General features: G+C 41.5%; 1 protein-coding gene across 5 annotated transcripts in view; it reads left to right on the forward strand.

The window, feature by feature from the left end:
* NGLY1 (N-glycanase 1) overlaps nucleotides 1-24454 on the forward strand; it is a 61216-nt gene that overhangs the window by 347 nt on the left and 36415 nt on the right. For 2 of the 5 annotated variants that reach the window (XM_027962669.2, XM_015104652.4), the window contains exons 2-3: nucleotides 7807-7921; nucleotides 13558-13803. In XM_027962669.2, coding sequence (XP_027818470.1) covers nucleotides 7807-7921; nucleotides 13558-13803 — 361 coding nt within the window. Of the gene's footprint in view, nucleotides 1-66; nucleotides 1034-1196; nucleotides 1405-7806; nucleotides 7922-13557; nucleotides 13804-24454 lie in introns of those variants that run through there. The other 3 variants (XM_060407100.1, XM_042241490.1, XM_042241491.1) reach the window with 3 other exon arrangements.

Consider the following 24454-nt stretch of genomic DNA (forward strand, 5'->3'; position numbering starts at 1 on the left):
GCCCAGCCCCGCCCGAGGGGAGGCGGCGTCCCGACCTGACCTGGCGTCGCGCGGGGCGGGGACGGGGAGACGCGCCCGGGGCTCCGGCCGTTGAACCGTCTTCCGAGTCCGGACAGAAGCGGCCACGGGCGTCTCACGCCCCCTTGGGCGTTTTCCCCGCCGGGCGCCTTCACCTGCCACGGGCGGCTGAGAAGTTCGTTAGGGGCGCGCCATTCTCCGGCCGGCGTCTTGCGGGCGTCCTCGCGCCGCCGTCGTGTCCGCGAGGGCAACCCTCGCCGGGGGCGCTTTGTTCACCCCCAGAGCTCCGAGGGACCTCGCGGCTTGGGGGCGTCGGGAAGTGGAGTTCGGACGACTTCCCTCGGCTCTTAGCTCCCACGACGTGGTGCCCAGAGGGACCTGAGGAGAGGGGGGCGGAGGGCACCTGAGGGAGGGGGGCAGAGGGGAGCCTGAGGTGAGGGGCAGAGGGCACCTGAGGAGGAGGGTAGAGGGCACCTGAGGGAGGGGGGCAGAGGGCCGCCTGAGGGAGGGGGGCAGAGGGCCCCTGAGGTGAGGGGGCAGAGGGCCCCTGAGGGAGGGGGGCAGAGGGGAGCCTGAGGTGAGGGGCCACAGGGCCCCTGAGGGAGGGGGGCAGAGGGCACCTGAGGTGAGGGGGGCAGAGGGCCCCTGAGGGAGGGGGGCAGAGGGCCCCTGAGGGAGGGGGGCAGAGGGCACCTGAGGTGAGGGGGGCAGAGGGCACCTGAGGGAGGGGGGCAGAGGGGAGCCTGAGGTGAGGGGCAGAGGGGAGCCTGAGGTGGGGGGCAGAGGGGAGCCTGAGGAGGGGGGCAGAGGGGAGCCTGAGGGAGGGGGCAGAGGGGACCTGAGGGAGAGGGGCAGAGGGCCGCCTGAGGAGGGGGGCAGAGGGCACCTGTGAAGGCTCCGCCCGCCGTCCCCCCTCCCCGCTTTTCCCCTCCCCCTTCTCCCCGCTCTCCCCCTCGGATCTTACGACCGAATCGGGGTCTCACCAGCTGAGCCACCAGGGAAGCTCTTCATACAGGTAACCTTCATGACTTTACAAGTGAATCGAAGGAACAACACTTGGAGCCCTTGTCCTGAGCCAGGTGCTCCGAGGGGTGCAGTGTGCACAGCGGCACGATTGTGACCTATGTGGGGGCTGTCTCCCTCTGTGACACCTTCTCTGCCCGCCTTCCCTACCCCAGGAGGTCGAACAGCTCTTCAGCGCTCAAGGCTGGTGCCAGAGGACTCTGCCAGGAGTGAGCCCCGAGGCAGAGTTCTCCAGAACCCATGCGCCACTGGGACCTCCTGCCTGGGGAGCCACCCAGCTGTTCAGACCCTGTTATTGGGAACAGGGAGTTGGCCTTACAATAAGGATTCACTTCTGCTTTCAACCCCGTGAAACCACAGATGGTGAGATCAAGGTGTTGTGAGGAACGAAATCCTTTTGCATCGCAGTCATCAATAGGAATGTTTACCAAACTCATAGAAGAAATTTGGCATGCTGTTCGTGCATGTTACAGTCTTTACCATGGTTTATGTTTTCTATCTTAAAAAATGTAAGTTAGAAGTTGAACTCATATAAGTGGAGATGGTGTGAAAAACTACCTGTTCTAGTTTGTCTTAAGTAGTAATATGAGTTCCCTGCCCTCATATTCTTACAGTTCAAACTCCTTTGGTCTTAGTGGAGGCGACCCATGTTTTCTTCCCCTTCCAAGTCCATTTACTAGCTTGTTTACAGAAAAGCTCCAGACTTCTTGAGCCCTTAGCCTTTCTACACTGCAGGTATGCTAGAGAACAGAGGAGACCACAGTTTTCTGTTTGTTTTGATGCTTTAAGAAATTCTTTAAACTTAGAGATAAGGGAGGGGGGGTTGTCTTGATATCCTTGCAACTACCTCAGGGTAGTTATAGTATTTTATAGGGTGAATGCTGAAATGAGGATTTCATTTGCAGTTTGTTTTTGAATAGCAATATTTGTCACTACACACAGGTGAAAATAATACTTTGGGTTAAATTTTAAATTTCTGCTTCGGATGATGCTTATCCTGTTCCCCAACTAAGAGTCATAAAGCTCGTGAAATTATAGAATGAAGTATATGCTATATTGCATGCACAATATACCATGGGTTAGAACCATTTTTTTTTTTTTTTCAGTTTGTTAACTTCTTGATAAAAATCTGCTGTCCTCAGTATCTACCTTTCAAGAATCTGTAATAGTTTTACTGACATTCCACATGGGCTTCCTGGAAAATTTGCTTCATTCATTCTTTAAAAAAACATTTTATTTCCCACTAATTTCCTTTGCGAACTGCACACAGTTACTGGTTATGAACTGCACTGGGTATGATTGGGAAGGGCTAAGAATGGAAAGTGGTTTCTTTCTTCAGAGAAAATATGTCTAGGAGAAAGACACAGGTACAGAAAATAGCCATAGCATAATACCTGGAGGACAATTCGAGGATGATGTTTAAATGCTTACATATTTATATGAGAGGAGATAGCAGGGACCTGATGTGGAACGGTTTTGAGAAGAAAGGTTTGATAAGATGACATATATTTGACGTGATAGGCAACAGAAAGCACTTGTAGTTTCTAGACTCAGAGCATAATGAGAGATTCGTGTAGAATGATGACGTAAGAAGACATGGGCATGGGTTTCACGTCTGAAGTTGTTGCAGTCAGCATGTGCGTAACTGGATGAATGGAGAGAGAACTGTAGGCAGGGGCTGGCAATCCTTGACTGAGTGCCAGGGGTACAGCTGGTAACAGGAGGAGACAGAACGCCTGAGATAACTTCAGATTTCTCATCTGGGTTACCACTGACACCTGGAGAAACTGAGCTAGGCAGTTAACGGAGAATGGATGAGTTTGTTGGCAACTATATGGTGGAGAGTGTTTGTAATCAAACCAGTGAGTGGGTTTAAGTCCCAGTCAGCCGTTTCCTAGAAATGTGATTATAGCCAATTTATGTAAACTCTGGGTATCAATTTCCTCATGTTTAACAACTTATTGACCAGAGACGTTTTAATACATCTTTTGTTACCCAGATGTTATTGACCAGAGTGTTTCAGTACTCAACTGCATAAATCATTGGCCACCGGTCTTAGTTTCTACAAAAATCCCCTGGTCAATAATGTGTTAACAGAAAAGAACAACACTTAAATTATAAAACTGTCGCAGAAATTAGAAATAAATAAAGGACATGGCACACATGTTTGTTTCTCTCATTCAGATTTTCATGTTAAGCTGGGTTATGTGCATGTTTCCCATGTTGTCAGCTACAGAGAATGGTAAAGTTAGTTAGGGCCAGAGATGGTTCCTAGATGATTCTGAAGGCAGAGAGATGTTTTTGAAATTTTACATGTACGTCAGAATAACAGTTTTTCAGAAGGTCTAAGAAATAGTGTTTCAAATGACCTACAAAATGACTTCTGTGATCAGTGATAAAAATACAAGATTATAGAATTCACTCATGTACTAAGTTTCCGTTTGTGAGAGGTCTTTCTGGGATTGTGCATTCCAAAGAAGAAAAGGACAAGTAAATTGCTCAGATATACTTAATTCCTAGCATTTCAGAAATTCTGAAGTAGAAACATTTATGTTTTCCTTTTCTGAGAAAAGGAAAGTTGTGACTCAGTGGGAGGCTTTTTGCTAGTATGTCTTAAAATCTTAGAAATACAGTTGATTATGACTTTTCGGGTGAAAAGCAGGGGTTTTTCTTACTATTCAGTTGTAAATTGTTGTTCAGTTGCTAAGTCAGCAGGCTCCTCTGTCCTCCATTATCTCCCAGAGTTTGCTCAAATTCATGACCCCTGAGTTGGTGATGCTATCTAACCATCTCATCCTCTGCCGCCCTCTTCTCCTCCTGCCTTCAGTCTTTCCCAGCATCAGGGTCTTTTCCAATGAGTAGGCTCTTTGCATCAGGTGGCCAAAGTATTGGAGCTTCAGCATCAGTCTTTCCAATGAATATTCCTGGTCAGTTTCCTTTAGGATTGACTGGTTTGATCTTCTTGCAGTCCAAGGGACTCTCAAGAGTCTCCTCCAACCCCACAATTTGAAAGCATCGATTCTTTGCCACTCAGCCTTCTTTATGGTCGAGTATCCGTATGTGACTACTGGAAAAACCATAGCTTTGACTGTATGGACCTTTATTGTCAAAGAGATGTCACTGCTTTTTAATACACTGGCTAGGTTTGTCATAGCTTTCCTTCCGAGGAGCAAACATCTTTGAATTTCATGGCAACAGTCACTGTCCACAGTGATTTTGGAGCCCAAGAAAATAAAATCTGTCTCTCTTTCCACTTTTTCTTCTATCTTCCATGAAGTGATGGGACCAGATGCCATGATCTTAGTTTTTTTTTTTTAATGTTGAACTTCAGGACAGCTTTTTCACTTTCCCCTTTCATTCTCATCAAGAGGCTCTTTAGTTTCTCTTTGTTTTCTGCCATTAGTGGTGTCATCTGCAGGCCTGAGGTTATTGATACTTCTCCCAGCAATCTTGATTCCAGCTTGTGAGTCATCCAGCCCGACATCTCGCATGAAGTTATCTGCATATAAGTTAAATAAGCAGGGTGACAATATACGGCCTTGACGAACTCCTTTCCTAATTTGAACTAGTCCATTGTTCCACGTCCAGTACTGTTGCTTCTTGAGCTGTGTACGGCGGACCACGTTTTGTGAGAACTTTTCACTATGACCTGTCTTGGGTGGCCCTGCACAGCATGACTCAACTTCATTGAGTTAAGCAAGATCCTTTGCCATGACAAGGCTGTGTGATACATGAAGGGGTCACTTGTAAATACAAACACTAATTTTTCTATAGATGAAACAATTTGGTAATACCGGTGGGTAAGACAACTCACAAGACACCAAAATGTTTTCAGAGTGATGGTTGAGTGAGATTCAGGAAATTTTGCTGCCCATTGAAGCCCCATCTCTTCAACAGCATCATCTAGCAACCAGAAGAAACCTCAAGCTAAGGTGCAAAGTAACTGCTTAACAAGCAAGATAAATACTGGAAGTCGTAGAAATAATTAATGCTCAGCAGATATAGGAAGAAAAACATCAAAGAGTTATAGCACAAAAAAACTTGAGAAAAATCTGCAGAGAATTAATGGAATATCAGACAAAACTAAAGGTGATCCTTAGGGCTGCTTTAGACACCACAGGGTAAGAAGAGTAGTAATGAGCTCAAGGAGAGTAGCTGCACAAGGCTTAAACTGTGAAGCTAGAGTCTAGGCGTGTGTGTGTGTCTGTGTCTGTGTGGCGCTTTTCCAAAGGCAGGAAATGGGAGCTGATGGGTTTGAGGTCTGAAGGTCCTTAAACCAAGTTCTCTACGCCTTTGAGGACTTAAGAGGTTGACTTTCACATCAGTCTATACACACGATCATGGCTGGTCTGCTCAACACATTTTAAAAGAGGAAGATAGGATTTGGGTAACTGGACGTTATTGCCATTTTTTTTTTGTTGTTTGCAATATGCATTGAATGAGAAAAACAGATGAACAGTATGTGAGGTTCAAAGATAGTGTAGAAAGATAGGAAATTGCCTATTAGATGCTAGAGGAAAATCTAAAATATACAAAGCCCATATCAAAGATGCTGCATCGACAGTTACTTTGAAACACATCAAACTAATAAGCTATAGCAGAACAGCTCGTGTAAGTTCTATAAGAATTTTTAAACACTAGTGGAAAGGGGAAGAAAAATTAGAAAATTAAGTACAGTAAAAGACTGATTATGTAGAAATCTGGGAACTGTTGGGAAAAAGTAGATTAAGAGCTCTGGCACTTTTGCACCAGTAGACTGTACCATCCTGGTGGTACTGCTTTGTTTATCACCCTGTGGGATGTGTTGAGAATCATGAAAAGATGCCTCATTTATGTGTAACCAGCTTTGATAAAGGTAGGGTTATGCTGTCATTTAATGTTTACACTGTAAGAAAGAGTGGCACACTTGTGACATAGTGTAGCAGAGAAGCCAGGGATGCTAAACATTTTCCTGTGCCCAGGTAGCCCCCTGGGCCAAAGGCCAAAGGTCAGTATTGTCAAGATTTAGAAACTCTGATCTAATACACAGAATAGAATAGTAAGGCACCTGTGTCTCCTTGTGTTTCTGTCATTTTATGGCAGTGGCCATTTTATGACCTGCAGTGAAGAACAGTGCTTTTGTTTTTAATTTCCAATCCTTTGTGGACCTATAACTTTGTAAAATACAATGAAAATTTCATGGCAATGTCAAGTTACTGTAATAATTAATAATAATTGAATGCTCTCAATTTCTGTATTCCTAGGCTGCAGTCCATGGAGTCACGAACAGTCAGACACGACTGAGCGACTTCACTTTCACTTTTATGCATTGGAGAAGGAAATGGCAACCCACTCCAGTGTTCTTGCCTGGAGAATCCCAGGGACGAGGGAGCCTGGTGGGCTGCCATCTATGGGGTCACACAGAGTCGGACACGACTGAAGTGACTTAGCAGTAGCATGGATAAATAGCAAAGAATAGATTAGCACCAATCTGGACAGTTTAAAGAACACTATATTAAAACTTTTGTCTCCGAATATTCTGTAACAAACTTGTGTAGTTTTTGAAATTAAGGAAAAGAGGTTTTAAAAAAAAGTTTCATGTAATGTTTATGACAGTTTTTTAGCAACAGGAGCTGCTCGATAGAAAAAAATGTTGAAATGAAAAATGTTGAAATTTGTTGAAACTTCCACAGTTAAAAATCCCTATTTTGGTTTTGTTTTTACATCACAGTATAGAGAACATGTATAAGTTTAGGACTAAGGTGGCTGGTTATCTGCTAGCATTTGTCCACCCTGCCATTCCAGACCCCAGACTGATGGCCTCAGGACTTCTGTGGATACCTGATGCAGCCACAGAAACCGTAGTGTCGTGCTGAGGGAAGCCACTGCCATTGGACTTCCCTGGTGGCTCAAGATGGTTAAGAGTCTGCGTGCAATACAGGGGACCTGGATTTGATCCCTGGGTCAGGAAGATCCCCTGGAGAAGGGGATGGCAACCCACCCCAGTATTCTTGTCTGAAGAATTCCATGAACAGAGGATACAACCCATGCGATCACATAGAGTCGGACATTACTGAGTGACTAACACTTTAAGTTTCACCATTTTTAAGGGTGTCACTGTCAGATATGAAACCTACTTATCCTAAATTATGTTCAGAAGGCCTTTTTGATCTTGAGCTGAAACAAGACTTGTAGTAAAAACAACCATTGGCCTAGGGAAGGAAGAAAAATCAAATGACTGTTAAGTATTAACTAGGTTCGTGTTTGTCAGAAGTAAAGTCTTTGAGGAACTTTGGTTCATTTTTATGTAACTTCTTAGTTTCTTGTATTCATTAATTTCACAAGCATTTATTAATTTTTAATAAGCTATAAATTATTAACACCATCTACATGTCAGGTGTTATCCTTGATGATTTAGATCCATCAGAACAAAACAGGCAAAACTTTCTGCCCGTGTCTGGAACTTGCTTAAGTTTTTTTTTCTTAGCAGTCCCCAAACTCATAAAGGTCTCTAATTTTAACAGCACAGAAATAGAAAGTTGCATGTATTTCCCTCCTGGCAGCATTACTATGATCAGCTGTGAAGGTTAACAATGATATTGTGCTAAATGTGACCTGAGGGAAGAATCACCAGATCAGGGTGTCCTTCCACACCGGCTGTCTGTAAAGTCGGGCTCTCTCCTGCCTTGAGGGAATATAACCAGTATAAAACATAGAAAGAATGTAAAAACACGGTGAAAATTATAAATTGTTATATATAATCAGACTTTTTTTTTTTTTAATCAGAAACCCTAATGATGAAAAATATAGATCTATCCGGATTGGAAACACTACTTTTTCTACTCGACTCTTGCCTGTCAGAGGAGCTGTTGAATGTTTATTTGAAATGGGATTTGAAGAGGTAAGTGTGTTCATGGCTTTCTCTGCAGTTTATGTACAGAGCATTCATTGTAGTGTTGACCAGTGATTTCTAAACAAGATAATATTTTTTAATTGATTCGTTCAGGAAAGCTGGGGAACTAGTTATTTCTTCACTTATTGGACATTGAAAAATCACAGGAAATATACTTTAAAATCACAGTGAAATATAACTGCTCTCCCATGGGGAGAGTTCTTACCATCTCCGTCCTTTAGGGAGGTCAGACGTGCAACCCAAGGACTAAATTGTGGCTCTTTTTAGACTTTTAGCCAAAATCTACTATGTGAGCACAGAAGAGTGGCCTCCAACCCCCTGGAAGAAATGAAAGGGTAAAAACGGAAAGGTCGAGTTAGTGGCCATATGTAAGGGTTCTCTTCTGTGACAGAAGAGAAGACTCAGTGTTTTGTGTTTATTTTTGTTTTTAGGTCAGACAAAAACTTTGGTGTTTCCATCTTGTGGAGTCTGTGGCATAGTTTAATTTTATGACACAGGAAAGTAGCTGTCCAGATGATGAGTTTTCTGTGTGTACGTCTGTGCTTAGCCATTTCTAGTTTATGGAGTACTGAAAGACATCAAACCTGGTTCTAGAGACTGAGTGATCAGTAGCAGTCAGAGCTGGCAAGGCTGTGGCCGTTGTTCAGGAGGTGCTCTCGCTGAGTGGCCCTGGGTGCACTTGCCTCCCCACCTCTCTGCTTCCCTCCCCCCGTCTACTTCAGGCCTTAGGAATCCAGTGGTAAAGAGGTAACAGATCCCATCTCACGTGGAGCTTGAATTCCAATAAGGCAGACAGACAGATGTGAAAACATAGATGAAGTAAGGCTTGAAAAGACATCATAAGCCACTGTAGTTGGGGGCAGCCACATAAGGAAGAGTGGTCGGGGAGGCCCCGGAGATCATGTTTGAGCTGGGACCTGAGCGAGGAGAAGCAGTTCAGGTCCCTGACGCTCTCGGGTGAGCGCTTTCCAGTCATGGAGATTGGCCTGTGCAGAGGACTTCTACCAGGTGTAGTTTTGGCACAGAAAGTAGCCACAGAGGTGGGCAGAGGTATGGACATGGAGTTTGGGAAACTGTGGTAAAGACGACTTGGTGACAAGTGGGATGGGAAGCCGCTGAAAGGTTTTAAGCAGGGAAGAATATTTTTAAACGTTGCCCTAGCCATTGTAGAGAGAATATTCTGAATGTTCTACATGAGGGTGAGGGATAAGCTCCAGGGCCAGGGAGAAAGCTTATTGTTTCCATCTCTCTGAGAAATGGCAGTGGTTTGTGTAAGCTCCATGAGGGCGGGCTTTCTGTCTGTGTTGTTCCCTGTGCTCTGGCTCCTGGGGAAGAACTAGTACACATAGGCACTCAATAAATATTTGTTGGATTAAAGACCGACAGCAACGGGAATGAGGGAGTGGCAGGATCCAGAATTTCTTTTTTGAAGCAGAGTCTGTGGGACTTGCTGATAAATTAGATGTGGAGTATGAGGGAAAGGAAGAAGTCAGGGTAACATCTGGGTTTTGGTTTGAGCAACTGAGTGGATGAGAGTTCCATTCATTGAGACAGAAAAGTCCTGGAGGGTAGCAGGTATCAGAGGAGGAACTCCTCTAGCTGTCTTTTGGATAGTTGTAACTGGTACACTGTTAAATATTCAGGTAGAGGTGTCAGGAGAGCATGAAGGCTATGATGATATCAAAGGAGAGGCCAGGGTAGTCAATTATCGTGTCATCTGCTTGTAGCTGCTCACAAGCATCTGACCATAAAGAATTTAAAACTATAGACAGGGAAAATTGAGAACATTGCTGATTTTGCTCAAGGAAATGCAAATTTTTTAGTCAAATGACAGGAAAATTAAGTAAATGATTCTTGGGTCGGGAAGATCCCCTGGAGAAGGGATATGCTACCCACTCCAGTATGCTTGGGCTTTCCTGGTGGCTCAGTTGATAAAGAATCTGTCTGTGGACAAAGGATTAATTTCCAAAATATACAGGCAACTTATACAACTCAACACCAGAAAAACAAACAACCCAATCAAAAAGTGGGAAAAAGACTCAGACATTTCTCCAAAGAAGACATAAAGATGGCTAACAAACACATGAAAAGATGCTCAACATCACTCATTATTAGAAAAATGCAAATCAAAACTGCAATGAGACATCACCTCACACCAGTCAGAATGGCCATTATCAAAAAGTCTACAAACAATAAATGCTGAAGAGGGTATGGAGGAAAGGGAACCCTCTTGCACTGTTGGTGGGAGTGTGAATTGATACAGCCTCTATGGAAGACGGTATGGAGATTCCTTAAAAACAGGAATAAAACCACCATGTAACCCAGCAATCCCACTCCTAGGCATAAACCCTGAGGAAACCAAAACTGAAAGAGACACATATTCCATTGTTCATTGCAGCACTATTTACAATAGCTAGAACACGGAAGCAGCCTATATGTCCATTGACAGGTGAATGGATAAAGAAGTTGTGGTACATATACACAACGGAATATTACTCAGCCATAAAAAGGAACACATTTGAGTCAGTTCTAATGAAGTGGATGAATCTAGAACCTATTATACAGAGTGAAGTAAGTCAGAGAAAGATAAATGTCGTATATCATATAATCATAAATTATATATATAAATCATAAATATAATGCATATCTATGGAATCTGGAAAAATGGTAAGAATTTATTTACAGGGCAGCAGTGGAGAAATAGAGAATAGACTTATGGACATGGGGAGAGGGGAAGAGAGGGTGGGATGTATGGAAAGAGTAACATGGAAACTTATATTACCATATGTAAAATAGATAGCCAATGGAAATTTGCTGTATGGCTCAGGAAACTCAAACAGGGACTCTCTATTAACCTAGAGGAGTAGAATGGGGAGGAAGGTTCAAAAGGGAGGAGATATATGTATACCTATGGCTGATTCATGTTGAGGTTTGACATAAAACAGCAAAATTCTGTAAAGCATTTATCCTTCAATAAAAGTAATTAAGAAAAAAAGAATCTCCCTGGGATATGGGAGACCTGGGTTCGATCCTTGGGTTGGGAAGATCCCTAGAGAAAGGAAAGGCTACCCGCTCCAGTATTCCTGCCTGGAGAATCTCATGGACTGTATAGTCCATGGGGTTGCAAAGAGTCAGACATGACTGAGTGACTTTCACTTTCAAGTAAATGACAACTGGAGACTACTAGTTTTTTATTAAGTTTGTTGTTAAAGATTCAATGGAATCAGATTTCTTTCAGCAGATATTTGAGTTCCAGGAGAGGTGGCTAGCTGTTGCAGTTGCCTGGGAATGTACTGGTTTCAGCAGTGAAATCCCACACCGCACACAACCCCTCCACCACAGGCGGACTTGCTGTAGGTTGGCTATACCAGTGCCAGGTGACAAGCCAGGTTGAGACTTGGGAGTAGTATTCAACACAAATGGAATCACAATCTCAAAAAAGGTTATCGTGTTTTCAGACTAATTTATATTTAGAGTTACTGGCTGGCTTTGGACTTCACACTTCAGGACCTGTAGAAGTAAATGTTTTATCAGTGTTAGCCAGTAGAACTGAAACTGAACTTTGCCTGCAGAAAGAGACTTGGTGGGCTTTGAGGTGCAGTGGTAATTCAAGACCTGTCCTGAAATTTTCAGACTATTCTTTTTTATGAAAATTCTGAGGAGGAGCTGGAGAAAGACTGGGATTCACAGGATGGGTGACCCATCAGGCTAGCTTAGTGGAGTGGTTCTCACCAGGAGCCGTACCCACCCCCAGGGAGGAATGGGCATCGTAGTTTTGGTTGTCTGGGTGACTGGAAGATGTCACCAGCATTTATTGGGCAGGGACTGGGTTGACTTACACCCAGCAGTGAGAATCGCCTCAGCAAAAATGCGTTGAGAAACATAGATTTTGTCAAATACTGGAATCCTGGTTGGTTTCTTAAAATGTTGTTTGATCTCATGCATTAAGCCTGTAGTTTTGTCTTTTTCTGAAAATGCAGTGCTGTTGATTAAACTTTTTGGTACAGACACTTCGTTCATAATCACACATTCTTTCAGGACTGGTCCTGAGGAGATGGAAGGGAGGGCCTCCCCGCACCGTATTATGGCGGCCTTTCTGAGCTGTTGACCAGGCAGACCGCTGCCTGTGGGGCTCCCCGTTACCTGTCCATGGTGTCGTCTGCTTTCCTCTGTGTTGCCCTGCTCACTGTGCGAGATCAGAGGCCGCCTTGTTTGGTTTGAAAGCAGGCGTCTGGTTTCTCTTCCTAGACCTTGTCATAGATGGAGGTGGTTCCTTTCTCATGTTGGAAAATTCAGTGTGTTCCAGTTTGTGCCAGTCATTGTGTGTGTAATCATGGCACCTGTCGTAATGCTTTGCTCTACCCTTCCACGTGTTTTTACAGGCTTGTGGGATTTGATCTCTGTTCAGTCTCAGATGGAGGTAGTTACAGCGTAGCAATTATGGTTGTGTGAATCCTTTCACTGATGGTTATTCAGAACATCAAGCAGGTTATTTAACTTTTGAGCCTTCATATTTTCATATGAAAAGCAGGGCTAAACCTAATACCTGCCTTTCAAGGTGGCTATAAGAATTCTTTAGGTAATGTGTGCACAGTACCTAGAAACACATAAATGCAATAAATGATAGTGATCTTTTTTAACGGCTATTTTGGGTAATATATGGAGATCGCTGACCTCTCCCAGCTTTTTAAAAAGGATTCGCTTGGAATTAATCTTCATGTCGTTATTGACTAAGGCCTTGGTCAGTTGATTCCTGTAGATCTGCCATCCTCAGGGAATTACAGTCATTCTCAATTGTGGAGTTTAATTTAAATGCTCATGATCTGCAGGTTGGTCTGCTGCACGTTACAACTGTTTTCTCCGATTTGCAGTTGGCAGAATTGCTGTTTTAATACTGTTGGTTCTCAACACCTTAAACCTCGATTGAATAAATTTTCACTTTACTTTTTGTTTTTGTTTTGTAATTTGCCGACTGTTTTACACTGTGAGCTTTGTTGTAATGTTTATTGTACCTTAGGGCACTCTGTATTATGTGAATTCATTAACTGAATCACTTCTTAAAGAATTGGATTTTTTTGTTTGGTTGGTTGGTTTGTATTACCTTTGTATTACTAAATAGCAATCTGTAGTTTTGAAATGACCATCGGTATAATTTTTGTTACCTTAGAAAATTAGTGGACCCCATAGACTTCTAATCATGCAGCTATTCTTAAAGACTTGAGCAAGATTCAAAGGTTGGTATAGAATTTGTTATTGGTTTTATGTGATCATTTTGAGTGGCCATATCGATAGTATCATTGTAGGAAATTTCATGGAGAATAGTTTTATCAAATCCTATTACAGAGAAGATAGGAATGTGCTTTTTTTGCAGTCTTTAGGAGGCTTTCTGACTTATTACAGTATTCCTAAAAGATGGAATGTTTTTAAAGATCTTTTGAACCAATAAGATAGGCTAAACATTTGATGCTAAAAAGGAGACAGATTTTAATTTTCTGGTATACCTTTTCCTGTAATTTTTTTTTAAAAGTGCCTTAATGGTACAAAGAGAATGATTGTTAAAGTATGATGTATTCTATAGTATTGGCTCCATTCATATATATTTTCGTAATTTTTTTAAACTCCAGGGAGAAACACATCTTATCTTCCCTAAAAAAGCTTCAGTGGAGCAGCTGCAAAAAATCCGTGACCTGATTGCCATAGAGAGAAGTAGCAGATTGGGTGGATCAGAGAAGAGCCATAAAACAGAATTATCTCAGCACCTTGCACCCAGCTCCCAGCTTCCTACAGCACCGTCTTTGCACCCTGATGGGGTGACCCAGCCTCCAGGGAACAGTGAAGGGCAGGCATCCAGACCCCCAGTGGCTCCAATGGTATGTTAGAGTTAACCCTTCCTTGACTTGTTCTTTTCAGTGTTGAAATAGCAGAAGCTTTACTTAGATGACTTCATTTAATAGGAAATTATCCTGCTTACAAAAATCCTTTTTAATAGAAGTCTTTAAGCATTTTACTCATAAATTTTCATAAAAATTTTTGTCAGAAAAATTGTCATGATTTTTCTGTAGTACTTTTGTCAGTAGCCAACTTAAACTCATGTCCTGTTTTAATTTTGTAAAACACCTTGTCACTTTCCTCAATACAATAGAACCTTACATATAGAGTCAGTTGTTAAATCTCTTTTTCTCCAGCTGAATAATTCCAGAGCCTTTAACCTAACTTCCCTGGTAGTCAGGTGATGGCAGTCACCCCTTAGTGTGGGCTAGGAGTGTCCTAAGCTTGTCTCTGAAAAATAAAGAATAAAGGTGGTAGGGGCCGACAGAGAAAGAGACAGGGTAGAGACTGTCCTTTTATATAATTCCTGATGAGTGGTTTCCCAACTCTTTTTTTCAAGAAGATGACTCTTCTAAAGCATATTCTTTTATGCCTCAGTTGACTTAGGTTAACCTTTAAGTCTTTATAATATTTTCCCCTCTCATTAGCTTCACAGCTAATATTTATTTATAATAATAAACATAATTTTGTTGATGAGTGCTTCCAAGAAGCAGTTACTGTGTAGTATTGAATTAACTAGTAGTGATATTAAGTGGTTGTGGGAGTCAGGTGATACGGCATGTGTGAAAGCTTAATAAACTGTGAAGGGCTTAAAAATTTGCCCTTGGTAACAAGGCTGCTGCTGCTGCTGTTAAGTCGCTTCAGTCGCATCCGATTCTGTGTGACCCCATAGACAGCAGCCCACCAGGCTCCCTCGTCCCTGGGATTCTCCAGGCAAGAGCACTGGAGTGGGTTGCCATTTTCTTCTCCAATGCATGAAAGTGAAAAGTGAAAGTGAAGTCGCTCAGTCGTGTCCGATTCTTAGTGACCCCACGGACTGCAGCCTACCAGGCTCCTCCATCCGTGGGATTTTTCAGGCAAGAGTACTGGAGTGGGGTGCCATCGCCTTCTCCGTTGGTAACAATAATTCTTTCTATAAAGTATCTCAGCTGCTACGTTTAGCACAGAGTTATCATAAGTAACAGAAAAGAGGGACCACCCATCTCCAGTGTGACAGAATAGTAACCCTAGTTAGTCCAGTCCTTAGAACACTGATTTCCACTCTTTGTTTGCACATCTTACCAGTGACAAAGTGTTGAATACATAACTGGATAAGTGTCTCTTTACTTACGAGTTCTGTACTTCTTTGTGTGTATGTTAATATACGTTAAACAGGAGTCACGTACAGGATTAAAGCATGTCATTCGTTACATTTGGGGTAACTGGGGTCTTCATCAGTTTTGCAGTTAAGGTTGATACAGGTATAGAAGCATGCTTAACTTCTTCCTTGGTTTTTAGCATCTTATGAGTTTTCTAATTAAAGTGTGAAATATATCTTTTAATCTTTTGTTTTGAGTCTCAATATTACAGTTTAAAATGCACTATTGACCATCTTAGAAAAACATAAAATACAGGAAGATATTTTATTTTACAAAATAGCTCTTTGCTGGACTAGTTTGACTTTCTTTTTTACAAGTGTTCTGGCTCAGAAAATCCATTCAAATTTTCTGAACCTTCTTTAACCTCTTTCCTTTTTTTAAAATTCTTAACTTCAAAATTCAGTTATAGTTTGAGGTCTTTAGAACTCTGCTAATTGCCAGAAAACGTATGGATACTACACTGAGAACAAAATGACATTCTATTGTCAAAACCAATGCATAGTTTAGAAGCAGTGAACTTCAAACACATATGCTCTTAGAAAGCTGTTGTATATTTACTCTTATTTCTCTAGTTCCTGGGATATAGTATGTTTTCCTGTGTTTCTTAAGGGAGTTGGGAGAAATCAGAATGAATCTTTTATATATATATATAATTTTATTTATGCATTTTTGGCTGTGCTGGGTCTTTGTTGCTGTGCAGGCCGCTCTCCAGTCATGGTGAGCAGGGGCCGCTCTCTAGTTGTGGAACAGGGGCTGCTCATCACCGTGGTTTCTCACGTGGAGCACTAGCTCTCGGGTGCACGGGCTTCAGTAGTTGTGGCACACGGATCTTCCCAGACCGGGGATCAAACCCATGTCTCTGGCATTAGCAGGCAGATTCTTTACCACTGAGCTACCAGAAAAGCCCTAGAATGAGTCTTGTTTTTTATAGCCAACTCCTAGTTCTATGGATCGCTGAAACACACTGTTTTTAAAAGTATTTTGTTACTTAAGCTCCATCACTGTTAATGGCTATACTACAGAGTTTGAAAACAATGAAAATACGACAACTCCAAACCTACGGGAGGCAGCAAAAGCAGCTGTAAGAGGGAGGTTTATGACAATACAATCCCACCTCAAGAAACAAGAAAAACGTGGAACAGGCAGCCTAACTTCACACCTAAAACAACTGAAAAGAACAAAAACCCCCAAAATTAGAAGAAGGAAAGAAATCACAAAGATCCAAGCAGAAATAAATGAAAAAGAAATGAAACAAGGGAAAGTGAAAGTGAAGTCACCCAGTCGTGTCCAACTCATTGTGACCCCGTGGACTGTAGGCTACCAGGCCCCTCAGGCCATGGGATTTTCAAACAGAGTTTGACAGTTATGTTCTCCTGCCTTTCTCATTTTGAGTGCAGATATTAACTGAATTAAAATGGACCAAGTCAAATAGCAGGAGAGAGATTAACAAAGCATTTAACTGCATATAAACTAGATATGTGCTGGGCACTGATGAGCTTCTTAACTAATAGAATATTTCTCTGATTGAAACTGTATCAAGTAAAAATTTTGAAATAGAAGGTGACGTGATAGTCACTGATGTTGTAAGATGTAAAATACTGGAATATATTGGTGCTCAATGTCAGTAGTTTACTTAGAAACTTATCTTGCTGCTTTTTCTGGATATTTTATGTAAATGGAATTATGCACTGTGTATTCTTCTGCCTCAGGCTTCTTTTAGTTAGTTTCTGAAGCTGATCCATATTGCAGGCTGTATCAGTATTTTCTTCCTGTTCATTGCTGAACAGTATTTTCTGGAGAGCATTTGGGTTTGCCCTATTGGCCTTGTTAGTGGGCAGTATTGCTGCAAATGTCCACAGACCAGGCTTTGTGTGGACATATGTTTTCACTTCTCTTGTGTAGATTCCTAGAAGTGAAGCCACTGAGTTATATCCCAACTTTTATGTTTAATGTTTTAAGAAAGTGCAAACTGTTTTCCAGAGCTGTTACAGCATCCTGCATTCTGACCAGCAGAGTGTGAAGGTTCTAATTGGTCAGTGTTCTCATTGATACTTGTTAATGGCTTTTTTAGTCTCCTCTGGTGGCTCAGTGGTAAAGAATCCACCTGCCAGTGGAGGAGACTTGGGTTTGATCCCTGGGTCAGGAAGATCCCTTGGAGTAGGAAATGGTAACTGGCTCCATTTTTCTTGCCCGGGGAATCTCATGGACAGACGAATGGCATGTTCTTTATCCATTCCTCCATTGACGGGCATTTAGGTTGCTTCCACGTCTCGGCTGTTGTAAATAGTGCTGCAGTGAACACTGGGAGGTTTGTATCTTTTTGAATTATGGTTTTCTTCAGACGTATACCCAAGAGCAAGATTGCTGGATCTTACAGTAGTTCTCTGTGCTGTTCTCCCGGAGGAGGGCATGGCAGCCCACTCCAGTATTCTTGCCTGGAGAATCCCATGGACAGGGGAGCCTGGTGGGCTACAGTCCACGCGGTCGCAAAGAGTCAGACGCGACTGAGAGACCATCACTAACTCACCCATGCTGTTCTCCACAGCATTTGCACCAATTTACATGCCCGCAGACCAGGGTAGGAGGGTTCCCTTTTCTCCACATTTGTTCTTTGTCGACTTTGACGATGGCCATTCTGACCAGTGTGAGATGATACCTCATTTTTAGTTTTGATTTGCATTTCTCTAATAATTAGCATTCTTGAGCATGTTTTCATGTGCTTTCTGGATATCTGTATGTTTTCTTTGGGGAAATGTCTATTTAGGTATTGTGTGTATTTTTTAATTGGGTTGTTTGTGGTGGTGTTGTTTTTTATGATCTACACGAGCTGTTTATGTTTTGAAGATTAATCTTTTATTGGGCTTTTCCTTTACAAATATATTCTCCCATTGTTTATGGTTTATGGTTTCCTTTTCTGTGCAAGAGCTTTTAAGTTTAATTAGGTCTCATTTGTTTATTTTTTAAAATTTTCGTTAGTATGTAGATCCAAAAAGATATTTGCTACAGTTTATGGCAAAGGATGTTCTATGTTTTCCTCCAAGAGTTTTATAGTGTCACTTAAATTGAGGTCTTTAGTCCATTTTGAGTTTATTTTTGTTAATGGTGTTACAAAATGTTCTTGTTTTATTCTTTTATGTGTAGCTCTCCATTTTTCCCAGCACTGCTTATTGAGGAGACTGTCTTTTCTTCTTTGTATGTTATACTGTGGCTTTGTTTCTGAGCTTTCTCTCCTGTTCCCTTGGTCTATATTTCTGTTTTTGTGCCAGGACCATCTGTCTTGATTAGTGTCACTTTGTAGTATAGTCAGAAATCGGGGACCTGATTCTCCAGCTCCATTTTTCTTCCTCAAGATTGCTTTGGCTATTTGGGGTCATTGTGTTTCTACATAAATTAAAAATTTTTTTTTTGTTCTAGTACTATGAAAACTTCCATTGGTAGGTAATTTGATAGGGATTGGGTTGAATCTGTAAATTGCTTTCAGTAGTTATTTTGATAGTATTGATTCTTCCAATCCAAGAACATAGTATATATTTCTGTCTACGTCATCTTCATTTTTTTTTTTTTTTAAGCATCTTATAGTTTTCTGAGTCATAGGACTTTTGCCTCCTTAGGTAGGTTTATTCCTTGGTATTTTATTCTTTTAGATACAATGGTAAATGGGATTATTTCCTTAATTTCTCCTTCTTATCTTTTGTTGTTAGTATATAGAATTGTGTAGATTTCTGTGTATCAATTTTGTATCCTGCAACTTTACCAAATTCATTGATGAAATCTGGTCATTTTCTGGTAGCATCTAGGATTTTCTATGTGTAGTGGTATTTCATCTGCCAACAGTGACTTTTCCTGTCGAAGTTTTCCTCCTACTTTTCAAATTTGGGTTTCTTTTATTTGTTTTTCTTCTCTGATTGCTGTGGCTAGGACTTCCAGAACTTTGTTGAGTAACAGTGGCAAGAGTGGACACCCTTGTCTTGTTCCTGATCTTAGAGGAAGTGCTTTCAGATTTTCACCATTGAGTAAAACGTTAGCTGGAGGTTTGTCATATATGGTCTTTTTTATGTTGAGACATGTTCCCTGTATACTCACTTTCTGGAGATTTTATCTTAAATGTTGAGTCTTTGCAAAAGCTTTTTCTGCATCTCTTGAGATGATCGTATGGTTTTTATTCAGTTTGTTGTTGTGATGTATCATACTGATTAATTTCCAGATAGTGAAAAATCTTTGCATCCCTGGGATAAATCCCACTTGATCATGTTGTATAATCTTTTTAATGTGTTGTTGGGTTCAGATTGCTAGTATGTTGATGATTTTTGCATCTGTGCATTCATAGTGATGTTGGCCTTTAACGTGTGTGTGTAATCTTTGGTTTTGGTAATCAGGGTGATGGTGGCCTTATAGAATGAGTTTGGAAGTATTCCTTCCTCTGCAATTTTTTGGAATAGCTTTAGAAGTATAGGTATTAACTCTTTTCTAAATGTTTGATAGAATTCTCCTTTGAAGCCATCTAGTCCTGAACTCTTGTTGGGAGTTTTTAAATCACGGTTTCAGTTTCAGTACTTGTGATTGGCCTGTTAATATTTTCTGTCTCTTCCTAGTTCAGTCTTGGGAGATTGTACCTTTTAAAGGATCTGTTCATTTATTCCAGGTTGTCCATTTTATTTGCATATAGTAGTCTCTTATGATCCTTTGTTTCAGTGGTATCTGTTGTAACTTCTTTTTCATTTCTGATTTTTTGATTTGAGCCCTCTCCCTTTTTTCCTTGATGAGTCTGGATAAAGGTTTATAAATTTTTATCTTTTCAAAGAACCATTGTTCTTTTCTGTTGTTTGTTTCTATTTCATTTATTTCTGCTCTGATCTTTATGCTTTGTTTCCTTCTAGTGACTTTGGGTTTTGTGTGTTCTTCTAGTTGCTTTAGGTGTAAGCTTATTGAGATTTTTCTTGCTCCCTGAGTAAGATTATATTGCTATAAAGTGCCCTCTTAGAACTGCTTTTGCTGCATCCCATAGGGTTTGGATCATTATGCTTTTGTTTTCATTTGTCTCTAAATATTTTTTAATTTCCTCAGCGACCCACTGGCTGTTTAGTAGCATATTGCTTACTCTCCACATGTTTGTATTATTTACAGTGTTTTTCTTGTTTATTTCTAATCTCATAGCATTGTGATCAGAAAAGACGCTTGATATGATTTCAGTTTTCTTAAATTTACTGAGATTCTCTGTGGCCCAGCCTATGATTTGTCCTGGAGAATGTTTTATGTTCACTTGAAAAGAATGTGTATTCTGCTGCTTTCACATGGACTGCTCTGTAAACATCCAGTAAGTCTGGTTGGATGTGTCATTTAAGACCTGTGTTTCCTTGTTGATTTTCTGTCTGGATGACCTGTTGGCTAATGAAACTGGGGCGTTAAGAGTCTCCCACTGTCACTGTGTTGCTCTGTTTCTCCTTTCATGGCTGTAAGCATTTGCCGTATATAATGAGGTGCTCCTGTATTGGGCGCATATATATTTACAATTGTTCTGTCATCTTTGATCTGTTGATTTTTATATGCTGTCCTGCTTTATCTCTTCTAACAATCTTTATTTTAAAGTCTGTTTTGTCCGATGTGAATATTGCTGCTTCAGTTTTCTTTTGATTTCCATCTGCATGGAATATCGTTTTCCCTCCTCTCACTTTCGGTCTATATGTGTCTCTGCATCTGAGGTGGGTTTCTTGTAAGCAGCATATATGCCAGATCTTGTTTTCGTATCTGTTCACCCAGTCTGTGTCTTTTCATTAGCGCATATAGTCCATTCGCATTTAAGGTAATTATTAATAGTATATTCTTATTGCCATTTTGTTAATTGTTCTGCATTTGTTTTTGTAGGCTTTTTTCCTTTTTTTCCTCTTATGTTCTCTTGTGGTTTGATGACTGGCCTTTAGTGTTGTGTTGGGTTATTTATTCTTGGTTGTGGGTGTCTGTCATGTATTTTCGGTTTTCAGTTACGGTGGGGTTTTAATATAGCCTTCTGTGTATATGAACAAGATTGTTGTAAGTTGCTCAGCTTTGAATTTCAGATGTGTTTGTGCTCTCCTCCTTGTGGTGGGGCCGGGGGGGTGATTTCTGATCTTGACTGTATGGTTGCCTTTACTGGTGAGGTTTTTCACTGATCATTTTCCTGTTTCTAGCTGTGGCCTTCCCTTTTCCGCTTAGAGAAGTTCCTTTAGCATTTGTGGCAAAGGTAGTCCAGTGAGGCGGAATTCTCTTAGCTTTTGCTTGTTTGTAAAACTTTTGATTTCTCCATCAAATCTGAACAAGAGCCTTGCTGAATAGAGTCTTCTTGGCTGTAGGTTCTTCCCTTTATCCCTTTAAATACAGGGTGCCGCTCCCTTCTGGCCTGTGGAGTTCCTCCTGAGAAATCAGCTGATAACCTTATGGGAGTTCTTTTGTATGCTACTTGTTGCTTTTCCCTGGTGGCTTTCTGTAAGTTGCCTGACTGCATCCCAGCATGCTCCTCCTCAGCCTTATCCTGCCCGGGGCCCTGAGCTCCTTGACTGGGCGACTGTTTCCGTTCATGTGTGGGATGTTTCCAACTCTCTTCACACATTTTCTCAGGTCCTTTCTCTCTCCTCCTCCTTGGGTCCCTATAATGAGAATGTTGGTGCGTTTAATGTCCCAGGGGTCTCTCAGACTGTCCTTGCTTTCTTTCATTCCTTTTTCTTTCTTTTCCTTTGTGGCAGTGATTTCCCCCATTCTGTCTTCCAGCTCACTTACTCATTCTTCTGCCTCAGTTATTCTGCTATTCCTTCCAATGTATTTTTCATTTCAGTTAGCATGTTGTTCATCACTGTTATTTGTTCTTTAGTTCTTCTAGGTTATTGTTAAACATGACTTATATCTTCTTGATCTGTGCCTTTATTTTTTTCTGAGATCTTGGATCATTTTAAGTATCATTACCCTGAATTATTTTTGAGGCAGATTGTCTATCTGTGCCTCACTTAGTTCTGGGATTTTATCTTGTTTCTTCTTCTGGAATATATTTCCGTGCCATCTCATTTTGTCTAACTTTGTTTATTTGTGGTCTCTGTTCCTTAAGCTGCAGGATTGTAATTCTTGTTTCTGGTGGGTGAGTTTGGTCCAGGGGCTTGTGCAGCCTTCTTGGTGGGATGGACTGGAGACTGCCCAATGGTGAGTGTTGCTAGGTCTTTGCCTTCTGGTGGACAAAGCTTGTGTCTTGGCCTCTGTGTATTTAGAGGCAGCTGTGGGGTCAGGCAGCCTGCCTCCTGATGGATGGGGCTGTGCTCCTGCCCGGCTGCTTGTTTGGCTTGTGGTGCCCCAGCCCTGGAGCCTGCAGCCTGCTCACTCAGGTCAGGTCTTGGTGTTGTAATGGCTGCCTTCCGGAGAGCTCACGTCAAATGAATATTCCCCAGTACCTCCGTCACCAGTGTCCTCACCTCCACGGTAGGCCAGAGTCGACCCCCACCTCCCTAGGAGACCTTCCTAAACCAGCAGGTAGGTCTGGCCAAAGCTCCTGTAGAGTTGCTGCTTTGCCCCAGGTCCCAGGGCACATGAGACCTTGTGTGCCCTCCAGGAGTGGAGTCTGTGCCCCCCCCCAGTCCTGTCGAGCCTCTACACTCAAGCCCTGCTGACCTTCAAAGCCAGATGCTCTGGGGGCTTCTCCTTCCAAGGCCAAACTCCTAGGCTGAGGAGCATGACATGGGGCTCAGGACTCTCATTCCTGTGGGGGAATCTCTGCAATATTTTCCAGTTTGTGGGTGCCCCCCGCCCAGGGAAGTAGGGGTTTGATTATATTGTGAAAGCGTCCCTCCTGCCATCTCATTTTGGCATTTTCTTTGTTTTTGGAAGTAGAACATCTTTTTTCATAGGTTCCAGTTTGCTTTATTGATGGTTGTTCAGCAGTTGTGATTTTGGTGTTTTCATGAGAAGGGACTAAGCCCATGTCTTTCTCTGCCATCTTTTGTCCTCTCTTCTGTTTATATTTTTTAATTGGCACCAATTCTGTTTATTATATTCAAAACCCTTCTCTAATATCCACATCAGAGTTGGATTTATTGCACCTTGAGGGTGTTAAATAGTTAAGTCAGACTTGCAAAAGCTTGAAGTGCATGCCTAAGATAGTGGGAGCCCACAGAGAGGCACAGCTTCCTGGCTGACCTGCCGGCTTCTTCCCCTGGCTGTGCACCTATGAGTTAATTGATTTTTTTTTTTTAAGACTGTTTCCTTTTTTTAAATTTTATTTATTTTTGGCTGCACTGGGTCTTTGTTGCTGTGCGCAGCCTTTCTCTGCTAATGGCAAGCAGGGGCCGCTCTTCATTGTGGTGTGCGAGCTTTGCGTTGTGGTGGCTTCTCTTGTTGCAGTGCTCAAGCTTAGTCGCCCTGCAGCATGTGGAATCTTCCTGAACCAAGGCCTGAACTGGCTTCCCCCCGCATTGCCGGGTGAACTCGTAACCTCCGGACCACCAAAGGAGTCCCAGTTGACTTTAAACTAATTGAATCTCGTAAGACAACATCTTAGTTGTCTTATATGCAGTCTTTTTAAGAGAAGAAATCTCTGCTCCTATTTCCTATCTGGACAGAGGATTTAAATGTTCAGTTTATTATTAACCATTCTCAAGAGGGAGCTACATCTACATACCTTTCAATAGGCAGTTGTTGAAATTATCACACATCTTTAAATTGACGTTCTTCATGTCCATTAAAAAGGATGATGTGGTATATTTTGACATGAAGATTATTACTATATAGGAAAAAAGGTAAAAAATTCCAAAATTAAACAATATATGTTATATATATGTGAATATTTCTGTTTTTCTTGTTAAAAATGCTCATACATAAATATGTGTATTTTTTAAAGTTCTGGAAAGCTGTACACAGTCTGATATTTTGAGTAGTGAAATTTTAATGATTTCTTATTATTTATATGATTTAGTATTTCCTGGAAAAATTTTTTGCAACATTTATTAATGTTAAATATAGAATAAAGTGGTTTTTGTAAGAAATTTCTCTTTAAGTCACAAATTGATTTTAGATATCATTAAAAATGCATTAAACAGAACTTCCGAATTTAAAAAGCAGGTTCTAAATGTAAAAGCCATGGACGCAGAGGGCTGTAAAAAGGCAGAAAGAGGACTAATGGGCTTGGGAAGCCTGTCCTTTACTAAGAAAGTAAACTTGCTGATCCAGCTTCCTCTGCCTTTATCATGTGGTTTGACAGAAATACACATTGTACTTGTTTTCTTATAGAGTCTTAAAGGTCTTTCATCAGAAACCAAATAATTGAAATCCAAGTGTGATTAGTAAAGGAAAAAATCTTTTTAATCTAAAACAGACAGATTTC

Source organism: Ovis aries, chromosome 26 (assembly GCF_016772045.2).
Source record: "Ovis aries strain OAR_USU_Benz2616 breed Rambouillet chromosome 26, ARS-UI_Ramb_v3.0, whole genome shotgun sequence".
NCBI classification, from domain to species: domain Eukaryota; kingdom Metazoa; phylum Chordata; class Mammalia; order Artiodactyla; family Bovidae; genus Ovis; species Ovis aries.